A 20,888-nucleotide genomic window follows, 5' to 3' on the forward strand; every position below is an offset into this window, starting at 1 on the left:
GCCTCAAAATTCACCAACATGTAAATTACACTAATTACTGTTAGTATTATTATGTCTCAATTTTTCTAAGTTGGAAATTGTAAATTTCTTTGTGAAATCTGTTTCTTTATAAATGGACATTATCTACATTAACTTTTTCTCTCCTCCAGAAGTAGTCCTAACATAGGTGACAAATACTACATTTATTTATTTATTTTTTTTTCCCAAATACTACATTTATGGGCACTTTCTACTAAGACAAAAAAGTAACTTCACAACTAAAACCTCTGCATTTTCAGATAAAATTAAGTAGGCCAAATCAATTTCAGAGATCATGAAACTGTGCAGGAAACTATTCAGACAAGGCCTCCAAATTTTAGATGCGCACATGTATGAGTTTATTTACAGTAAAGAAAACACAACAATTTAGTACAAGTGCCTACTGCTCTTGTAGAGGATTTGAATTCACTCCAGCTCTCTTTCTGGCATTTTGGCAGCCTGCATTCATGTACACACACACACACACACATAAACACAGAATTTATTACTCTTTTCTAAGTTCTTGCCTTTGACTGTTTGAGGGTGCAAGCAATTTGATAAAACAGAAACTGTGTAGTCCCATAATGTAGCTTAGTGTGTACAGCATTACAACTCCATGTATTTTGAAATGAAATGAATTTGGTTTAGGTTTAGGATTTGTTCATTAGCAATAGGATCTTTAAACTTAATGTTACTGAATAAGCTTGAAATTGAATGGATTTTGTAACTTAAAATGTAGTTTGTAAAAACAACCCAAAAATGTGGCTTGAATTTGAAAGCATTTTAGAAGAATAAATACTAAGTTTAAAAATGTAGTTTATTTTCTCCCCACATTTGGAGTACACAGTCCTGTTTCTTTTGGATTTTGGGTCCTGGGTCCTGAGGAAGGTTTCGATGTGTCATCTATCTTAAATAGGAAATTGTTCTTTTTTTTTTTTTTTTTTCCTTTTTGTCAGAGGAAAGCAAGACTGTTATGTTTGGATTTGGAAGTGGTACAAGCCTGTCATTTGCAGACTTGGCTTCAAGTAATTCTGGGGATTTTGCTTTTGGTCCTAAAGGTAAGATCAATAGGAAAGATATTAATGATCATGTTAGCCAAGTATAACTGAAGACGACAGTCATTTTCATGTTTTGACTGTAAGTAGAATGGCCTTGTCCTTGGTTTGCATAGTGTTCTACTATTTAAGACTTCACTTTCTAATACTGATGATAGTAACTGGGAGGATTTTCTCAATGCTGGTAGCCCTTCCTTTCCTCTTACACAGATGTGTTTTTCAGTTTTGTAATAACTGTTTTTAGATTTGTTAGTATTTCAAGATTTGTGACTTTTTTTTAAAGACAAGTTAGATCTCTGCATTAGGATTGTGCAAATTTGTTGTGCTAAAGTAAGTTACAAATTAGTGTTCCTTCTCACTTATCTCAGTGGTGTTTTTTTTTTTTTTAAGATTTATCTATTTTATTTATGTGGGTGTGTGTGTTACGTACATGTATGTGTTTTCACCACATGCATGTAGTACTCTTGGAAGACAAATCCTGTGGACCTGGAGTTACAGAATGTTCTGAACTGCCATGTGGGTGCTATTTGTTTGCAGTTTTATTAGCTTTAGATATTTACTCATAAGCTCTTTCATATTGTGAAGATAGCACAATTTAAATTATTATATGTTTGGAGAATACTTGTTAAAATGCTAAAGTAATAAAATTTAAGATTTCAGTCCTAGCCTGGCACTTGGTAAAAGCCGGTAATCCCAGCACTGTGGCAGGTGGATCTCTGTGAGTTTGAGGCCAGCATGGTTCACAGAGTGAGTACAGGATAGCCAAGGCTACAAAGAGAAACCCTATCTCAAAAAACAAAACAGAAAATATTTTAGTCTTATTCCTGTATATACATTTTACATGTCAAGATACTTATAGAAACATATTAAACTTTTAGAAATGATTTGTAGGGCTGGATAGTGGTGATGCCCGCCTTTAATATCCCAGCACTTATGAAGCAATGCATTCAAGGCTAGCCTGGTCTACATAGTAAGTTCTAGCACGACCAGGACTACACAGTAAAACCCTGTCTCAAAAAAAAAAAAAAAAAAGAAAGAAAAAGAAAAAAAATTTTATGACCGCTAGAGCTGAACTGCAGAGAACCCTTCTCAAAAAGAAAAGTAAAAAAGATAAATGATTAATAACAATTCAGTTTTACTTATGCCAAGATATGTTTTGTAATGTGTGTCCTCAGCTGCCTGGAATTCACAAAGATCTGTTTTTGCTTTCTGAGTGATGGAATTAAAGATGATATCAAGCTTTTAAACTTTGGTTGTAACGTATTTACTAGCTCAGAATTAAAAGATAGGTAATAGTGAGTAAATGTAGCAGTACAGCAGGTATAATTATCTACTAAAAAAAAAGCCAAATGAAAATTGATAGTGATTGTATATTTAAAATATTTTGCCAGTATTGTACACTATCTTGAGATAGAGCTTAAATACCAGGTGATCTTTGTCTTAGTAAATCTTATTGCTTCATGATCTCTTTCCTTTTTTGTTTTGTTTTGTTAAGATATGAAGTCACTTTTTGTTTTGTTTTTTTGAGGCAGGCTTTCTCTGTGTATAGCTTTGGCTATCCTGGAACTCTGTAGACCAAGCTGGCCTCCAACTCACAGGAATCTACTTGCCTCTGCCTCCCAAACACTTGAGATCAAAGGCATGTGCCGTCACCGCCCAGCTATGTGGTCACTTCTTTTGCACAAAGTAGATTTTTCTTTTTAAAGTAGATTTTGGTTTTTATCAGTTCTTTTTTTGTTTATATTTTTATTTCAGTGTATTTGCTTTTTTCTTTGTTGAATCTTTACTTTAGTTTGCACTACTTCTTTCCCCTTTTTCTTTTTCCTCTTTGTTTGTTTGATTGTTTTGAGACTGGGTCCTATATATTGCTGGAACTCACTATATTTACCAGGCTGGCCTTGAACTCACAGAGCTCCACCTGCCTCTGCTCTCTGAGTATTGGGACTAAAGTATGGGCTACTCTGTCTGGCGCTTTCTTTTTTAAAACAATATTTCTATAAATATGCTTCGATCAGTTGTGTATCATAGTTGTTGAAATGGCCAGAATAATACTCCTTTAAACACCCCAAATAGGTTTGTTTATGATATCGTTGAAAACTAGATGTACTGATGAAATAATTGAAAAGTAATCTACAAAATACAAAAAAAACCTGTTTTTATAAAAATTTAGAGTTCACTGTTTAAATAGACTGATTTATTTATCAGATAAAAATTTCCAGTGGGCAAATACTGGAGCAACTGTGTTTGGAACACAGTCAACAAGTAAAGGTGGTGAAGATGAAGACGGCAGTGATGAAGAAGTAGTTCATAATGAGGATATCCATTTTGAACCCATAGTCTCATTACCAGAGGTAAGTACCAAGGAGTAAACGCTTTACTAGTGACTTAAGTATAAAATATGCTATGAGTTGATTATTTTTTAAATACTGCTACTTACATTTTTTCCAGAACAGTTAAACATAATTTTCTATTTGTTAGATTTCCAGACTTCTAAAAATTATTTATGTGTATGAGTCTTTTGTCTGAATTCATTACTGTGTATCACGTGTGGTTGTCTGCAGAGGTCGTTCATGTCTCCTGAGGTGTCATATCCTCTTGGATGGGAGTTATTTTTACATAAAAATGGAGTTGCATATGGTTATGAGCTGCCATGTGGGTGCTGGCAATTGAACGTAGGTCCTCTGGAAGAGCAGCCAGTACTATTACTGAGCCAGCTTTCTAGCCTTTAAGTAGGAATTGTTTTGAGTATTTTTTTTTTTTGTTAAGAAAATTTTTGTGGTTTTATTGTATCATGAGGCATTGAAACATCTGAACAAATCAATATCTGGGCAGTGAGGCAGTTGCTTTCTCCTTCACTTCTTTGGGTTACTAGAGCAACTTGTCAGTAGATTAAAAATACAAAATAAAACAAAAACAAAACCCAACAATCTTTTGCATTACTTAAGTCTTTCCAAGGCATGCGCTGGTACAACACAAACTTCTCCTGTCAGATGCAGCTAGCCTAGCATCCAAACATCATGCACAAAACCTGGTCACAGAAGCGCACTGCACCCACTCCCACCTCGGCCCTGCTCATGTGTGCATGGTATTTGGAGCATCTGGAGGAGTGAGATAGTATTGGGAAGAGGAGGGAGGAGGAAACAGGGTGAGTATCTGGCCAGGAGGAGGTCAGCCGAAGTTGTGCAGGGCAAGCCTGAACATGTCATTGGTGCAAACCCAGGCATCATTGATGTTCTTTAATAGAAACATCTGGTGGAAACCCATGATGGGATCTTCATCAGCCTTGAGTTAGCCTACAACCATGCTGATAATACAGCTATCTGGTGTAGGCTGATGGTCCTGTGCCATGATACTATGCTGAATTTTCTGGAACAGAAGGCTAGATAACTTCTCCACAATGGCAGCTTTCCCCTGGAACTGCTGTCCTTCCCACGTAAGGCATGACGCATCAATATAAATTGCACCTAGTTGGGTTCTGTCGTTATCAAATAACTGGTAGTAATGTTGAATAAAGCTGGATCCAATCTGCTCCCAAATTGGCTTGTCTCCCATCCTGGAGAGTCACCCACCTAACTGAGACCCGTGGGGCTGGCATTATGGCCTGTTTTGAATATTTTTGTGTATAGTGCTTGGGATTGAATTCAGGGCCTTGTTCATGTTAGCAAGCAGGTTACTACTTCAGTGCATACTCAAGTTTGTCCCAAGGCTTTTATGTAAATGCTGCTTGAAAAATTCTTTATGCAGTTGTTGGAAAGAAATATTGTGATGGTTTTCTTCTTAGTGTTTTAGCACATATGTGTATGTGTTTAGAGTGGGATGGGAGGGAGGTATTTTATTATGCCTAATGCAGATCATTTTTGTCTTCATAAGATAAGGGACAAAATAGAGAAGAATATTGTTTTTAAAAAGTTGTCATGTTCATTTTCAGTCGTAGTAGTTACTGTCATGCTTTAAGAATCAGCACTGCTGTGGCTGCTCAGAGGTGGAGTTTGTACTGTTCTTGTTGGTTCCCAGCATCCACATCAGGCAGCTCACAGCTGCCTATAACTCCAGCTTCAGGGGATCCAGTACCTAGGCTTCTGTAGACACCTTCATTCATCCACATATACCCACATCCACACCCACACATACATAAAATTAAAAATAAAATACATCTTTAAAAAAAACAAGCCAGGCCTTTGATCCTAGAATTCATGAGGCATAGGCAGGCGGAACTCTGTGAGTTCGAGGCCAGCTTGGTGTACAGACTGAGTTCCAGGATAGCCAGGGCTACACAGAGAAACCCTGTCTCAAACAAACATAATAAAAGGGTTAGAGAGATGGCTTAGTGGCTAATTCCCAGTACCCACTTGGTAGCTAACAACTGCCTGTAACTCTGCTTTTAGGGTATGATAACCTTTCTGGATTCAGGGGCAGTAGACGCATGCATAGATATACATGCAGGCAAAACAGCCATATATATAAAATAAAAATAAATGTTACAAAACCAGAAAGAATCAGCGCTTCTGGGTAGGGTATTGTTTTTGTGAGATAACATATTGTTATATTGCACTATCTGGCCTGAAATTAACTGTGTAGCCCAGACTGACTTGTAGCATCTGGTATTTTTGTTTGTTTGTTTGTTTGTTTGTTTTAAACCTACATTATTTGGAGTCTCATATCTACCTCCCTTCTAACCCATATTCCACCCTAATTCCTTCTAACCTCCCAACACCAAGTAGAAAAGAAAGGTTAGAGGGAAAAGGGGGTAGCTTTTTAGGTTACTTCTTGCTGATTAGGGGTGTTGAGTTCCTTGGTGTTGAGTCCAGTTTTCATCTTGTCAGGACATTTACAACTTTTATCTTGACCACTTAACAAATCAGCAACAGCAGAAACAGAAGCAGGAACCAGCAAGAGGAACAGCCTCACCCCTTCTCTTGGGGCTCTGGTCTTTTTACACCCTCCCTAGAGTCCCCAGAATTAAACTATCTTCAGCTGACAGAATTAGGCCCCTGCCAGAGCACACACAGGGCAAATAGTTTGCTTCTCTGGACAATCTGAAGTATGCCCATATCCCACACATGGCTTAAAACAAAAACACGTTTACATAACTATCTGAGTTTTTAAAGACACCCAAATTCTCTCTACATTGACCTCAAACCTTTAGTAATTTTCTTGCCTCTCAGAGGTCTCTGGAGTGCTGGGATTATTGTATATCCACTCTAGTCTCATATAGCCCAGGCTGACTGTGAACTCCTGATCCTCATTTTATTTTCACTAAGAAAAGTAAAATAGTATATAATCTGAAAGTATCTAATGATAAATCACATCTTTACTACTTAACCAAGTCAGATACATGACTAGTATAGGGTATTATTAGTTACCATGAGATTGTCAAACCTGTTGGCATTGGTTAATGGACTTGTTATAACCAGTTGTTTATAAAATAGCCATTCTCATCTGTTGTCATAGGTAGAAGTGAAATCTGGAGAAGAAGATGAAGAGATTTTGTTCAAAGAGAGAGCCAAACTTTATAGATGGGATAGAGATGTCAGTCAGTGGAAGGAGAGAGGTATTGGAGACATAAAGATTCTCTGGCATACGATGAAGAATTATTATCGGATCCTAATGAGAAGAGACCAGGTTTTTAAAGTGTGTGCAAACCATGTTATTACCAAAGCCATGGAATTGAAACCTTTAAATGTTTCAAATAATGCTTTAGTTTGGACTGCCTCAGATTATGCCGGTGAGTTTTTACCTTCAAATGCCTTTTAATTTTATTGACTTCTCTGAAATCTACAACATCCACATGCTTTGTACCTTGCTTTAATTTAAGGTCTTCCCAACCCTCCTCCCCTCATCCTCTTTTAACAGATGGAGAAGCAAAAGTAGAACAGCTTGCAGTGAGATTTAAGACAAAGGAAATGACTGAGTGTTTTAAGAAAAAATTTGAAGAATGTCAACAAAATATATTGAAACTCCAGAATGGACAAGTATCCCTTGCAGCAGAATTATCAAAGGAGACCAATCCTGTGGTGTTCTTTGATGTTTGTGTGGATGGTGAACCTCTAGGACGAATAATCATGGAATTATTTTCAAATATTGTTCCTCAAACTGCTGAGAACTTCAGAGCATTATGCACTGGAGAGAAGGGCTTTGGTTTCAAAAACTCCATTTTTCACCGAGTAGTTCCAGATTTTGTTTGCCAAGTAAGTTTCACTGTGCATACATCATGGTTAAATCTGCTAAAACTAGACCCCACCAACTTGGCAAGGAGTTTCTTCTTGCTGTCATCCTCATCTTGGGAATTTTCAGCCTTCCCATACTGTAGCTGGCATTGAACTTGAGACTCCTTTTCAAGCATTCAGACTGAAAGGCTCCAAATTTCTAATGCTTGGTACCTGCTAGAAACACAATAAGGGAACCCCCTCCCCAAAACAATTTTTTTTTTTTTTTTTTCTTTTTGAGACAGGGTTTCTCTATTTTGTGTAGCCCTGGCTGTGCTGGATCTCACTCTGTAGACAAGGCTGGCCTTAAACTCACAGAGATCCACTTGCCTCTGCCTCCTGAGTGCTAGGACTAAAGGTATGTGCCACCATTGCCTGCCTGTCAAAATGTATTCTTAAAGAAATAGAGCATTAGTTTGGCACTGTTGCACACACCTATAATCCTAGCACTCAGAGAGACAGGCCAGCCTGATCTACAAAGCGAGTCCAGGATAGCCAATCCTACACAGAGAAACCCTGTCTAGAAACAAAACAAAACAAAAAATAGAGAATTTGTGATTCAACCTGGTATGCTAATTTCTGTGTGTTTTAATGTTTGACTCAGTATTAACAAAGATTTTTTGGTTTTCAGGGGGGAGATATTACCAAATTCAATGGAACAGGAGGACAGTCCATTTATGGAGATAAATTCGAAGATGAAAACTTTGATGTGAAACACACTGCTCCGGGCTTACTATCCATGGCCAATTATGGCCCGAATACCAACACTTCTCAATTTTTTATAACACTGAAGAAAGCAGAACATTTGGACTTTAAGCATGTTGTATTTGGGTTTGTTAAGGATGGCATGGATACTGTGAGAAAGATTGAATCATTTGGTTCTCCTAAAGGGTCTGTTAGTCGAAGAATTATTATCACAGAATGTGGACAGCTATAAAGTAATTTTTCACAGTGAATTTTATCTATATAAGCAGTTTAATTGATGCTTAATTGTTGTTACAGTATGGTAATTATGTTCACCTTTTGAAAACATGTTTCTGATGTATAAATGTAAAATTGTAGCTTATAGCTGTTGCCACTTTTTAATGTGTAATAATTGATCTTGCATGGTGTGAAATAAAAGTTTAAACACTGGTGTATTTCAGGTGTACTTGTGTTTATGTACTCCTGACATATCTGTATTAGAATGGCTAATACTAATTTTGTTAAAAGCAATAGAGCTACCCAGACTATTGAAGGAATATGATATATGCAATCTTATTTTAATTCCTGTTAAGATATTTGGACTTCCTGCATGGTATTTACCATTGAACTAGGGGACCACAACTCAGATACTTTTATTTCAGATTTGAAATATATATGGTAATCTTAACTATTTGTGTACTCATTTATGTATAGACTCATTTATGAATGGATAGAGCCACAGAAGATATGAGTTAACCAAAGTGCTCTTTTGTAATTTTTATGCTCCTATATAAGTTAAAAGTTAAGTTTTAAGTAGGATATTGTCTTTTATGTAGTGCCCTTTTGAAGACATTAATTTTTACATTTTAAATAAGTTAACCACTTCCTTAGCTAGCTTTCTTTTTTTGCTTCTTTCTCCCCATCCTTCTTTTTTTCCTTTTTTTCTTTCCTTTATTTCCATTCATTTTTCTGTACCTGTCTCTACTACCTCAAAAACTTCAGCTTGGTCCTGATGATAGAATTGAATTTTTCTCTAGTTCTTGTGATAAAGTATGAATATTTTTAAAAGATCTATACCATGTTCTTTGGTTAAAGATTTGCTTTATATTAGATTGTTGCAGTACCTTTTTCTGGTGAATTTTGTAGCAGAAATAAAGTGATCATTGATAATAGCCATGACATTTAAAACATTCATTACTTGTGCATCTAAGTTGTCTGTTTCATTTGTGACTAGATGTAAAATGAGATCAGTTAAAGGTCAGTACTCTGAGCTCTAACCTCAACATCAAGAGTGTGATAAACACTGAAAATGAACTTGGATGTGGTTTGTGTTGTTAGGCAAACTGTTAAAGGAAGGGGTATTCTTAACGGGCCTACTTAGTATAAAACTTCAAGGAATCTAGTTAGACCATAATATTCTCTATAATCCAATCTATTGAGTCTGTTCTATTTTCTTGTGTCCAACTATTAGACGAGGGCAAGGAAGGTTTTGGCTTATGTAATGAATTATTATTCAATATCATCACTACACTGCAAAAATTTTATCCCACAGCCAGGTATATGGTACAAACCTACCTCAAGTTGGCCTTGTAAAGAGAACCATGTACATTTAGTAGCTTCTTTGGAAACCTGTGTAATACAAATTCATGTAAAAGTATTGAAGCTCTTTAGCTGAGAAGTTGATGCCTTATTTCTTAAGTAAATGGAAATGTCTTTTAAAAATAATCTGTAGCCTTGAACTTTTTTGTAGGTGAAGCTGGACTTTATGCATGATTGCAAATGCCTTTTGGGAGACATTTTATGCTATTTCAAACCATTATGGCTATTAAAGATCTTTTAAGACAGGGTTTTTCTGTGTGGCCTTGGCTGTTCTGGACTTGCTTTGTAGACCAGGCTGTCCTCGAACTCAGAGATCTGCTTGTCTCTGCCTCCTAGAGTGCTGGGATTAAAGGCGTGAGCCAGTAGTCCTGGTTAGGTTTTATGTTTTAAACCAGCCTGTGTGTTTACAGAGTTTTTCTGAGATAGGTCTCCCTGTGTAGCTGAGGCAGCTGTCCAACTGATTATGACTGGCCTCCTCCTCCCACCTTCCATATTTGTCTCAAATTTATTTTAGTGCCTTGTTGTACCACCTATGGAAACTGGCAAAGGAATTGTAAAGGTAATCTGCACTTTATGTGCTTAGCGTTCAGACAAGTCCTGATTTTTCTGTGACAGTAAACCACTTTAGATGAAGAAACCTGTTTTTAGGCTAGTTCTAATGCACAGTAATCTTACCCTGTGGCCCACGGCCCTGGGGAGCATAGTGGCCCTCAGTTGTGCAGAGGATAATCGCCCTGCTTTTTACTCCTCGCATTGTTTATTGCGGGGTTGAAAGACTTGGAACAGAAGCTGATGCAATGAGCTTCCAGAGTGCCCTTCTCATACTCCCCTTCCCACTGGCTTCCGGCTTCCCTGGGGGCGGGGCCGGCGTCGTGACGTACTGTCCGCTCCTACGCAGCTGTGAGCGCGGTTCCCCAGGCGACCGAGGTCAGCGGCCGAGCATGGAGCGCCGGGTAGTCAAGCCACCCGGGCAGGACATTATAGTGGAACGTCTCAAAAGCCGGTATGGCCTGGCGGGAAGCTGCTCCGTGGAGGTGAGGGGAGTGGAAGCCGCGGTGGGTTCTGCTGGGCGGCTGCGGGAGGGCTCCGGCAAGGCGGCTCATCAGCGAGCGCTCTCCCTCAGAGAAACCGCCGAGGTGGACGGGCCGTGGCTTTGGTCCTGCTAACTAGTGCTGGCGGTGACCCGCGTGCAACAGGCACGAAGATCGTGTAGTTCCTTCGGGAAAGAAGCTTACTCCGAAGTAATTGCAAACTTAGAGAAAAGTGGCTGCGTGCATTCTTGTAGCCCTCCCCTGAATGCGCCACTCACGGGGGAAGTCTTGCCATATTTGCTGTCGGTCCCCACAAAGGCAATTTGCTAGCACCCTCTGAGAAGTTGGCCAGATCACATCTCCTAAGAATCCTGGAAGAATACAAGAGGGAAACCAATTGCTGTCCTCAGTTTGCGTGATGAGGTTCATTTTTATCACCCCCTCTTTGATAACAGAGTTAGGAGTTACAGTTCAGCTAAGAAGCCTCCTTTACATCACAGCATTTATACAGCACAACAATGTTGTCTTCAGAAACAGCAACAACCAAACCAAAACAAAACAAAACAAAAAAACATCTGAGGTATGGGAACATCATTTACCCTAACTGCCCTCCAAAAGTTGAGGAAGGTCTCAGGCATTCCTGTCTTCCTTTCTACGTTTGCTGGCATTCCAGAATCCCTTCTTGAGAAATATTAATATTTTTCAGTGTTCCCATGCCCATGTCACAATTTCATTCTATCCTCACATAATCTTAATTGAGACCCCAACACATACTCCTAGTTTCCTGTGAAGTATGTTCTCTTTTAATGCCTCATCGATATTTTCAGGAAATTTAGTATTGCTAAAATAATTCAGGGTAATGCAGAGTTCATGCTCAGATTGCCTCAATTATGACCTTTTGTAGAGAGTTGTTCCTGGTGTGGATACTGCCTGGGTCTGAGCATTACACTTGTTGTCTCTCTTGTTCCCCCTTCCCGCCCCCCTTCGGTTTTTTTCAAGACAGGGCTTCTCTGTGTAACAGATTTCTCAGGCCTTCCTGAACTTGCTTTATAGACAGGCTGGCCTCGAACTCATGGAGACCCGCCTGCCTCTGCTTCCCAAGAGCCGGTATTAAAGGGGTGTGACACCAAGCCCAGCTTCTTTTGCCTTTAATCTACAGCAGATGCCCACACTTACACCATTAATGCTTACACAAGGTCAGAGACTGTTGTGTATTAGAATGTATCTCAGTTTGAGTTTGTCTAATGGATACCTCCTGATTTGATTCTGGTTTTGTGTTTTTGGCAGGACGATGACATGAGTGGTGTGTGGGCTGCTCTAATGAATCAACAGGTACATGATGTTTGTCTAATTAGTAATACTAATGTTGGTTAGGGTGGTACCCATAGGTCTTTCCATGCTGATCTTTGTAATTGACAGAAATCTATGGAAAAAACTTTTTAAGAGACTATTTCTTAGTGTTTAAGTTAAGTGTATCTTTTTTCCCTCCCTAGCATGAGCTTTCAAGGTTTGCTCAGACTAAATTTAAAAGAAGTCTAACCTCCCCAGGTAAGCCAATAGAATATTTTGTATACTTGAACATTTTTAACAAATTTAATTTGAGAGAGATTTTTGTAAATGTTTAGATTTTAGGATTAGTGTTACTTATTTTTTTTTATTTTTTCAGTCTGATAATCACCTAATAATTGTGAATTTAGAGGTCAATGTGTGAGATGCCTTTAAAACTTAAATTTAATAGGGGTTTTGGTGTGTGTAGTGTTTAACTTATAGTATGTGTGTCTTCCACTTATTTATTTATTCATTTATTTATTTTTCCATTTATTTATTTATTAGTTTTTTGAGACAGGTTTTCTTTGTGTTGCCCTGGCTGTCCTGGACTTGATTTGTAGACCAGGCTGGCCTCGAACTCACAGAGATCTAACTGCCTCTGCCTCCTGAGTACTGGGATCAAAGGTATTCGCCACTACACCCAGCCCTTTTATTTCATTCCTGTGGTTCTGGGAGTCAAATCCAGACTCTTGATCATTAATAAGCAAGTGCCCCATCACCAAGCTATGTCCCCAGCGGTATGTTTGCTTTTGAAGATGTTACAAATTGAGAAGACTATAAGAACACTAGTTTATTTTAGGCAAGAGTTTACTAGGATAGGCACTAAAGGAAAAATGTATCAAGTGAATGTACTTGGAAAACATAATTATACTGTGGGCTATAATATTTTTTTATAATCTGAAACATTTTTGTAGTAATAAGTATTAATTATTAATTCATTAGTTTGCTGATACTTCAGTGCTATATTTATTAGTTAAACATATTAGTCACTAAACTTTGGTAATTACAGCATGAATACTGTTTTTAATTTCATCAGGATGTGGGAGCGGGGTCTGAGGACTGGCTGGTGGCCTGGGAGAGCTCTGTATTGATCTGGTTTAGATAAGTCTGGGGCACAGGTCTGATTTCTAATATGTAATAAGTATATTACATATTGATAGGGGACAAACTGTGTCTTGGATAAAAACATAAATGAATTTGGTGACAAGTTAAAAAAAAACACTCAGTTTAATACCTTGTCTGCAAGGATTCCAATACAGCACTATCAGGAAAGCTATATGTAACATTAAAGATAGAATGGTTAAAGTTGCTGGAATTTTAAAATTAGGTAGTCAGACAGAATGAGATCATTAAAAAAAAAAACAGTTAAATTTGATGGCTGAAGTGATAGTCAAAAGGGACTGACAGCAAATATTCTGGATTTTAAGCATGAATTGTTGGCTCGATATGGTGGCACATCTCTGTAATCCCAGCACTCTGGGAGGCAGAGAGAGACAGGCAGATATCTATGAGTTTGAAGCCAGCCTAATCCACAAAGCCAGTCCAGGACAGCTAAGGCTACACAGAGAAACCCTGTCTTGAAAAAACAAAACAAAAAAAGAATTGTTATTTCCATTGCCAACAAAGCCAAAGAAGAGAAGTTAAAAGGCTTTAGAAATCAGCAGACTTTTATAAAGATTTACTTGGTCTAGAAATTAGAAAGTTATCTGGTAATTTCACTAGTTTATAGTCATTGAGTGTGTAGTCACTGAGCTTAAAGTAGTGGTAACTCTAAAACCCTAAGCATCCTGAGACTATTTGTTTCTCCAGAGTCTAAATGACTCAATATGCAGTGATGAATTTTGCCTCTCATCTTGAGTTCATGGCAGAATTTCTGGAGAACGTTAGGGACACCTACAGTTTTCAGGGTTGTTTTTTTTTTTTTTTTCCTCCTCAGTGTTTGTTTAACTTTTACTTTATGGTCTATAATTTATAAATATCATTTGAAAACTTTTTTTTCCTATTGAGAATCTTTTTGTAATAGACTAATCATCTGTTATTTACCTGAAATTCTTTTGCCCTTTGTGATTTTTTTTGGTTGTTGTATGAAGAAATTTAGAACCTTATACCCCCAGATATGTCCCTTAGATATAAACACTGTAAGAAACAGCAGAGTCAGGTAAGCCTCATAAGGATGGAGGAGATGGCTCAGTTGGTGAAGCGCTTGCTGCAGAAGCATAGGACCCAAGTGTGCATCTCCAGCACTCAGGAAAGCCAGGTTAGGCAGTCCGTTCTGGTAACTCTGTTAGGGAAGGTGGAGACAGGTCTCCCTGGGACTTGCTATCTTGTCACTTCTCTAAGAACCTAATCTTTGTTGAAGATTCTATGAACATCAGCGGTCTAAGCCATGGCCTTTCATTGAGGTTTCTCCTATGTGAAGTGTACTGTATACATTAATAAACTTTCTGGCTTTATTCTTGCTAACTTGTTTTTGGTCACCAGTGGTTCTCCCCATGTGTGAATTTGTGAGGGTTGATTGTTGGGGTTTGGTCTAATGCTAATTACTAGCACTCAAGGTTTGGTTACTGCCCACCAGATACATTCATCCTTGTTTGTGTAAACCTGTCTAAAACATTATACCTGATTGGTTCATTAAACAGTATACCTGAACAGGGCAGAATAGGGTAGATGTGGCTTTTGAGGGTGAATGAATCACGAGAATCATGGAGACAGACAGACGGACAGGAAAAGAGGAAGAAAGATTCCATGATGGATTAGCCTGGAGAAGAAACCATGTGGGGCCGGGAGGAAGGACTCCAGTAATGGCGTGAAAAGGCCCAAATGAAGAATAGAAGCAAGTATTTATAAGATTATGGATGAAAGATAGGATGGTTAAGGAGGATGGCATTGGATGGGGGCTGGGAGATGGATAGTGAGATTATTCAGACAGCGTAGGTAGAATATCTGCCCGGCCCAAGGTAAATAAGGCAATTATAAAATCTAACAGGTGTCTGTGTATTATTATTTGTGAGAGCAGGTTAGATAATAATGCCGTGATAATTATAGGGCAAATAATAATAATATATAGCCCACCACTCATCTTTTTAAATTTACAACAGTTGAAGAGAGATTGTGTTTGCTCTCTGACAGATGTATTTCTTTAATTAAAATTTTAGGGGAGAGTTGATAAAACACATGCCCTTTATAAAATGAACGATGGGTCATCCTGCAGCCAGCACTGCAGGAGCCCCATCTTCCACCCTACCTCCATTCCTTGGGGACTATGGCTCTCAGTGCTTGTCCAGGATATTAGCTCTCACATCTGACCCTCAGCCTTTCCCTTTCCCATCTCTACTCCTTTATGTCAGGTGCCAGTCTGCAGAAACTGTCTACCAGAGACTATCTACCCCCCCCCCCCAATAGTCACAGTTGGCTGGAACTTGGGTAGGCAGTCTTTAGTATTCTTCCTGTTCTCAATTCTGATCTCGTCAGAGTATTAGTTCTATAGTGCCCTGCCTATAGCAGCCCTTCCTCCCCCCTCACCTCCATTCCCTGGGGTCTCCTTTACCTCTTAGTGTGAACCCAGAATCTCCTTAGACTTTGCCATTGACTCTGTCAGTGATCCCTTGTAGCTTATCTCCATTGCTTTGTGTCAACCTGCAGAAGCATTTTCTACTATACTAGCCTAGGATCCAGAGTGGACAACAACAACTAAAGAAAGGAACACCCACCCAGCAAAGACAAGACCAGATATCTACACCAAGAAATACCTCAAGCATCAAAACTCTCCTAGATCCCAGCACAAAAACACAGACACGAACAGCGAGTATTCTTATTGCAATAGACCTTGAGAGACAGTTTAGCTGAAGTATGAGAAAAGGATTTAAGAGTAACAGTTATGCTTGGTGGTGGTGGTGCATGCCTTTAATCCCAGCCCTTGGGAGGCAGAGGCAGATAGATCTCTGTGAGTTTGAGGCCAGCCTGGTCTACAAAGTGAGTCCAGGACAGCCAGGGCTATTACACTGGAAACCCTATCTCAAAAAAAGAATAGTAGTTATAAATATGCTCAAGAACTTTAAAGACTCTAAAAACATAGTTGAATGAAATAGTGAGAACATGAAAGTAGAAATAGAATCACTAAAGAAAACCCAAACTGAAATAAAACTGGAAATGAGGTCAAAATGAGGTCAAAAACCTCAGTGGTAAGCCATTAATTGTAATTTTTAAAACATTACAACACACAGAACAGAGAATTTCAGGTCTTGAAGACAAGGTAGAAGAAATGGATAGCTCTGTCAAAGAAAATGTTGAATCTAAAACAAACAAACCAAAGAAAACATCAAGGAAATCTGGGACATTCTGAAAAGACCAAAACTGTGAATAATAGATATAGAGGAAGGAGAAGTAACCCAGGTCAAAGGCACAGACATTTGTTTTGTTTTGTTTTCATTTTTTTGAGACAGGTTTTCTCTGTGTAACCCTGGCTGTCCTGGATCTCCCATCATAGACCAGGTTGGCCACGAACTCATGAAGATCCACCTGCCTCTGACCCCTGACTAATGACTGGGATTAAAGGCATGCACACCACTGCCCAGCTAGAAATTATTATTATTATCATCATCATTATTATTATGATTGGTTTTTGAGACAGGGTCTCTCTGTAGCCTTGGATGTCCTGGACTTGCTTTATAGACTAAGGCTGGCCTTGAACTCACAGAGAGATAGATCTGCATACTTCTGCCTCCCTGAGTGCTAGGATTACAGGCATGTGCTGCTATACCTGGCAAAAAAAACATTTTTAATAAAATCATAGAAGAACATTTCCCCAAGCTAAAGAAAGATGCTTGCTAACATAAAAGAAGCATTCACAAAGCCAAATAGAAAAGAAATTATACATGACATATAATAATCAAAACACCAAATGTATACAACAAAGAAAGAATATAAAAAGCTGCAAGGGAAAAAGACCAAGTCACATATTAAGGCAGGCCCATTAGAATAAAACCTCAATAGAGACTGAAAGCCAGAAGAGCTTATAAATGCTGAACAATCACAGATGCCAGCCCAGACTGCTATACCCAGCAAAACTATCAGTGACAATTAATGGAAAAAAAAAAACATTACACAATAAAACCAAATTTAAGCAATTTCTATCTACCAGTTCAGTTCTATGGAAGGCATTTGAAGGAAAACTTCAGTTTGCAGAGGTTAATTACACCCAAGAAGACTGGGAATAAATAATCCCAGAATAGTAAATAAAAAAGGGGAATGGACACTCACACCATAATAATGAAATAACAGTAATCATAAACAGTCTTCCCCCAATCTCATTAAAAATTTTTTTTCTTTTTTCTATGTAGTCTTGGCTGCCCTGGAACTCAACTTTGTAGACCAGGCTGGCCTCAGACTCACAGAGATCCACCTGCCTTTGTCTACCGAGTTCTGGGGATAAAGGCATGTACCATCACTGCTGGCTTTCATTAATAATTCTTAATGTTAATGGTTTCAATTCCCTAGTAGAAAGATTGTCATTGGATTAGAAAATAGGATCTAGCCAGGCTCAGTGGCGCATGCCAGCACAGGAAGGTGGATATCTGTGAGTTTGAGGCCAAGCCTGGTTTATAAAGCCACCCCTGGACAGCTAAGGCTACACAGAGAAACTCTGCCTTGAAAAAAAACAAACAAACAACAACAAAAAACAGAAAAAGAAAAAGAAACAGGATCTATCTTTGTATGGCATCCAAGAAACACACCTCAACATCAAGGGTTGACATTACCTTAGTGTAAAAAGATGGGAAACAATCAGTGACTTGATCAAGGCACACTGGAGAAACATGCTGTAGATGGAAAATGACATAGAGACCCAGAACTAGACAGTGTTCAGAGAGTGAGAAACTTTGGAGCACTCTGCTTTAAAAGGTATATTTTCAAGGCTCAAGGATTTATGCCCCATGGAGGTAGAAAGAGCCAGAGGTGATGGATGACTTTGAAGAAACAGTGTCTTTAGACACAAATGCTGCACAGTTCAGACAAGATGGGGTACCGGCATGAGAGGGGAAAGGGGACATGGTATTCCATTCCTAACCAATAAGCTATCTGCAATTGGTATGTGCTGTCAAAGGGAAAATCAGTTTTTTCCAGTGGACTATCACTAGGTATATCACTCATACTTCAGGATGGGTCCCATGCCCAGGAATTTGGCCAACATAAAAATAACTCAATGGTATTTTGTGGACTTTTTGTTTTATTTTGCTTTTTTTGGACATATTTTTGCCTTTTTTTTCTTTTGATTTTTGTTTTTGTAGGTTTGTGTGTATGTATGTGAATGTGTGTGTTTCTTGTAGTTTTTGCTTTGTTTTTATTTCTTGGCTTTTTAAAAATTTATTAATGCTTATTAGAATTTATTAACTTTGTATCCTGGCTGTAGATCCCTCTTGGCTTTTTTTTTTTTTTTTTTGAGAGAGAGAGAGAGAAAAAAAAACGTTCATTGGGTAGATCTGGGAGGAATTGGAGGAGGGGAAACATAAAAATATATTGTATGAGAAAAAGGCTTTCAATTAAATAAATGAAGGGCAAGAGAAATAGTTCAGTGGTTAAGGCTACACCCTAGATGCTAGAGAGATGGCTGCTCTTGCAGAGGACAAGTTTGATTCACACATAAATCTACAGAAATGAATGGCAGTTAATAACTCATTTATATATAATTATTTTGTGTATTAGATGTGGAGTTGTTTGTGACTAGCACTGAGAATGGGAATCTGTATGCCCTACACTGTATCTTACTTGTCTCTAACCTTCTGAACCCCAGCTTCTGGAGGATTTAACTCTTTATATTAAAAGATTAAATATTTAGAGATTTAAAAAAATTTATCAAGTGGTTTATTAGGTTATTTCTTTTTTTTTCCTAAGCTTCTTACATCTTGAAATTTCATCAGTTAAAACAGTAGAAATAGGAGCTTGCTATGTAGCCTGGAATCCTAGTTTACCTTGTGTTGCTGTGATAAGACACTATTACCAAAAGCAACTTGGGAAGAGAATGGTTTACTTCAGCTTACAGTCCATCAGCTTCTAAGGAAGCCGGGGCAAGCACTCAAGCAGGATCTTGAACTGAGGTAGAGGCCTTGGAAGAATGCTCCTCCCTGACTTGCTTCCTAGCTTCCTTTTTAGCTAGCTTCTTATATAGTCCAGGATCCCCTGTCTAGGGATGGTACCATCCACAGGTACCTCCTATGTCAATTAACACTTAAGAAAATTCCCAACAGACATGCGCACAGGCTAATCTGATGACAATCCTCCAAGTGAGACTTCCTCAGAGAACACTGTGTTGTGTGAAACTGACTGCTGACGTGAACTGAGAAACCCAGGCTGTCCTCTAATTTCCTGTTAGTTTTCCTGTCCCAGTCCCGGGAGTGCTGTAATTATGGTATGCACCACAATGCCTATCTATTTTGAATTTTTGAAATGTTAAATAGTTTATGGATGCTTGCTATGGTAGAGTAACTGAGTCAGTAATTGTGGTTTGAACAAAAATGGCCACAAAAGCCTATAAAGAGTGGCCTTGTTGGAGTAGGTACCCTTGTTGGGGAAAGTGTGTCACAAGGGGTGGGCTTTGTGGTCTCAGAAGCTCAAGTCAGGCCTAGTAGCTCATTGCCTTTTCCTACTGCCTAAGGGTCCAGTGTAAGAACTCCAGCACCAAGTCTGCCTGCACACTGCCATGCTTCCACTATGGCTATAGTGGACTAAGCCTCTCAGCTGTAAGCCAGCCCCAATGAAATGTTTTTCTTTATAAGAGTTGTCGTTCTTTCTGTTCAAAGGAAGCCCATTGGCTCCTCAGTGTCCAAGTGGGTTCCCTTGGGGGTACAGGGTACAGGGGCTGTCTCTGACATGAACTCAGTGGCAGACTGTCTGGTCACTTCCTCCTGGCGGTTGCAGCCTTGCCAGGCCTCAGAGAAGGAGGATGCAGCCAGTCCTGATAGACCTGATAGGCTAGGGTCAGATAGAAGGGGAGGAGGACCTCCCCTATAAGGGGACTAGGAAAAAGGCATAGGGGGAGAGGAGGGAGGGTGGGTGGAAAAGGGAGGGGGCTGCAGAGAGGGGATACAAAGTAAATAAATTGTGATAATGTATAAATAAAATTAAGTTAAAAACAAGAGTTGTTGTGGTCTGCTGGGCAGTGTTAGAGCACACTTTTAATGACAGCACACAAGAGGCAGAGGCAGGTGAATCTATGAGTTTAAGGCCAGCCTGGTCTACAAAGCAAGTTCCAGGACAGCTAAGGCTACACAGAGAAACCCTGTCTCAAAAGACAAAACAACAAGAATTGCTGTAGTCCTGGCATCTTATCACAGCAATAAAAGCCCTAACTAATACAGTAATCTATTTTATTTTTATCTGAAGTGAGTAGCCCCTCCCTACCACTGGATTTGGATAGAGTCTGCCAGTGCTTAAAAACAAATGCTTGAGGACCCTACTTAAGAGGAAAGAAAGATGTATTCTGATTTCCAGGTGACATACCTGGTTCACATCAGTTCTCTGGTCTTTAGGGTTCTAACATACAATAGACTTAAATTAAAAGCACCTATTATTTTACAAACTCATCACCTGGGTCAAATGAGAATGGAAGAGCGTTGTGTAATCACTAAAATACACATGAATATGAAATTTAGTCTGTATTCTCCATGCTCACATTAGAGAGAAAGATGAATCAATCAGTGACTATGGTGTCTTTTAGGAGGCCAAAATGAGATCATTAGCATCTGACATCATCATGTAACTTTTTTTTTTTAATTCACAGATGGTTTGGATACCTACTGCTCTGGAGATAAAATTGGTTCATCACTAAGATGCTACTCTGTTGAAAGGAAGTTTTCTACAGCACCGTTCTGCAGTTCCTTCAAACACGTAAATGTGAACTGGTAAGGCATTCAGAATAGATATTGTTACTATCCTGTTAGCACCTCAGGAAACAACAATGGAAAAGAGGGGTG

The 20,888-nt window shown here is 38.8% G+C and overlaps 2 protein-coding genes and 1 pseudogene across 6 annotated transcripts in view; 2 read left to right on the forward strand and 1 right to left on the reverse strand.

The window, feature by feature from the left end:
- The window catches only part of LOC129682002 (E3 SUMO-protein ligase RanBP2), a 55,039-nt gene extending 45,229 nt beyond the window's left edge, over positions 1-9,810 (forward strand). The window contains exons 25-29 of the mRNA XM_055614228.1: positions 975-1,076; positions 3,279-3,424; positions 6,525-6,798; positions 6,927-7,261; positions 7,911-9,810. Coding sequence (XP_055470203.1) covers positions 975-1,076; positions 3,279-3,424; positions 6,525-6,798; positions 6,927-7,261; positions 7,911-8,216 — 1,163 coding nt within the window. The 3' untranslated portion in view covers positions 8,217-9,810. The remainder of the gene's footprint in view (positions 1-974; positions 1,077-3,278; positions 3,425-6,524; positions 6,799-6,926; positions 7,262-7,910) is intronic.
- Positions 3,830-4,684, reverse strand: LOC129682054 (nuclear transport factor 2-like; annotated as a pseudogene).
- A 687-nt stretch (positions 9,811-10,497) lies between the features above and the next one.
- Ccdc138 (coiled-coil domain containing 138) overlaps positions 10,498-20,888 on the forward strand; it is a 68,782-nt gene continuing 58,391 nt past the window's right edge. For 4 of the 5 annotated variants that reach the window (XM_055614260.1, XM_055614285.1, XM_055614294.1 and 1 more), the window contains exons 1-4: positions 10,498-10,596; positions 11,881-11,925; positions 12,087-12,141; positions 20,696-20,816. In XM_055614260.1, coding sequence (XP_055470235.1) covers positions 10,504-10,596; positions 11,881-11,925; positions 12,087-12,141; positions 20,696-20,816 — 314 coding nt within the window. In that variant the 5' untranslated portion in view covers positions 10,498-10,503. The remainder of the gene's footprint in view (positions 10,597-11,880; positions 11,926-12,086; positions 12,142-20,695; positions 20,817-20,888) is intronic. The other variant, XM_055614276.1, reaches the window with a different exon arrangement.

This window comes from Psammomys obesus, unplaced genomic scaffold (genome assembly GCF_907164565.1).
Source record: "Psammomys obesus unplaced genomic scaffold, mPsaObe1.curated_primary_1811, whole genome shotgun sequence".
NCBI lineage: Eukaryota > Metazoa > Chordata > Mammalia > Rodentia > Muridae > Psammomys > Psammomys obesus.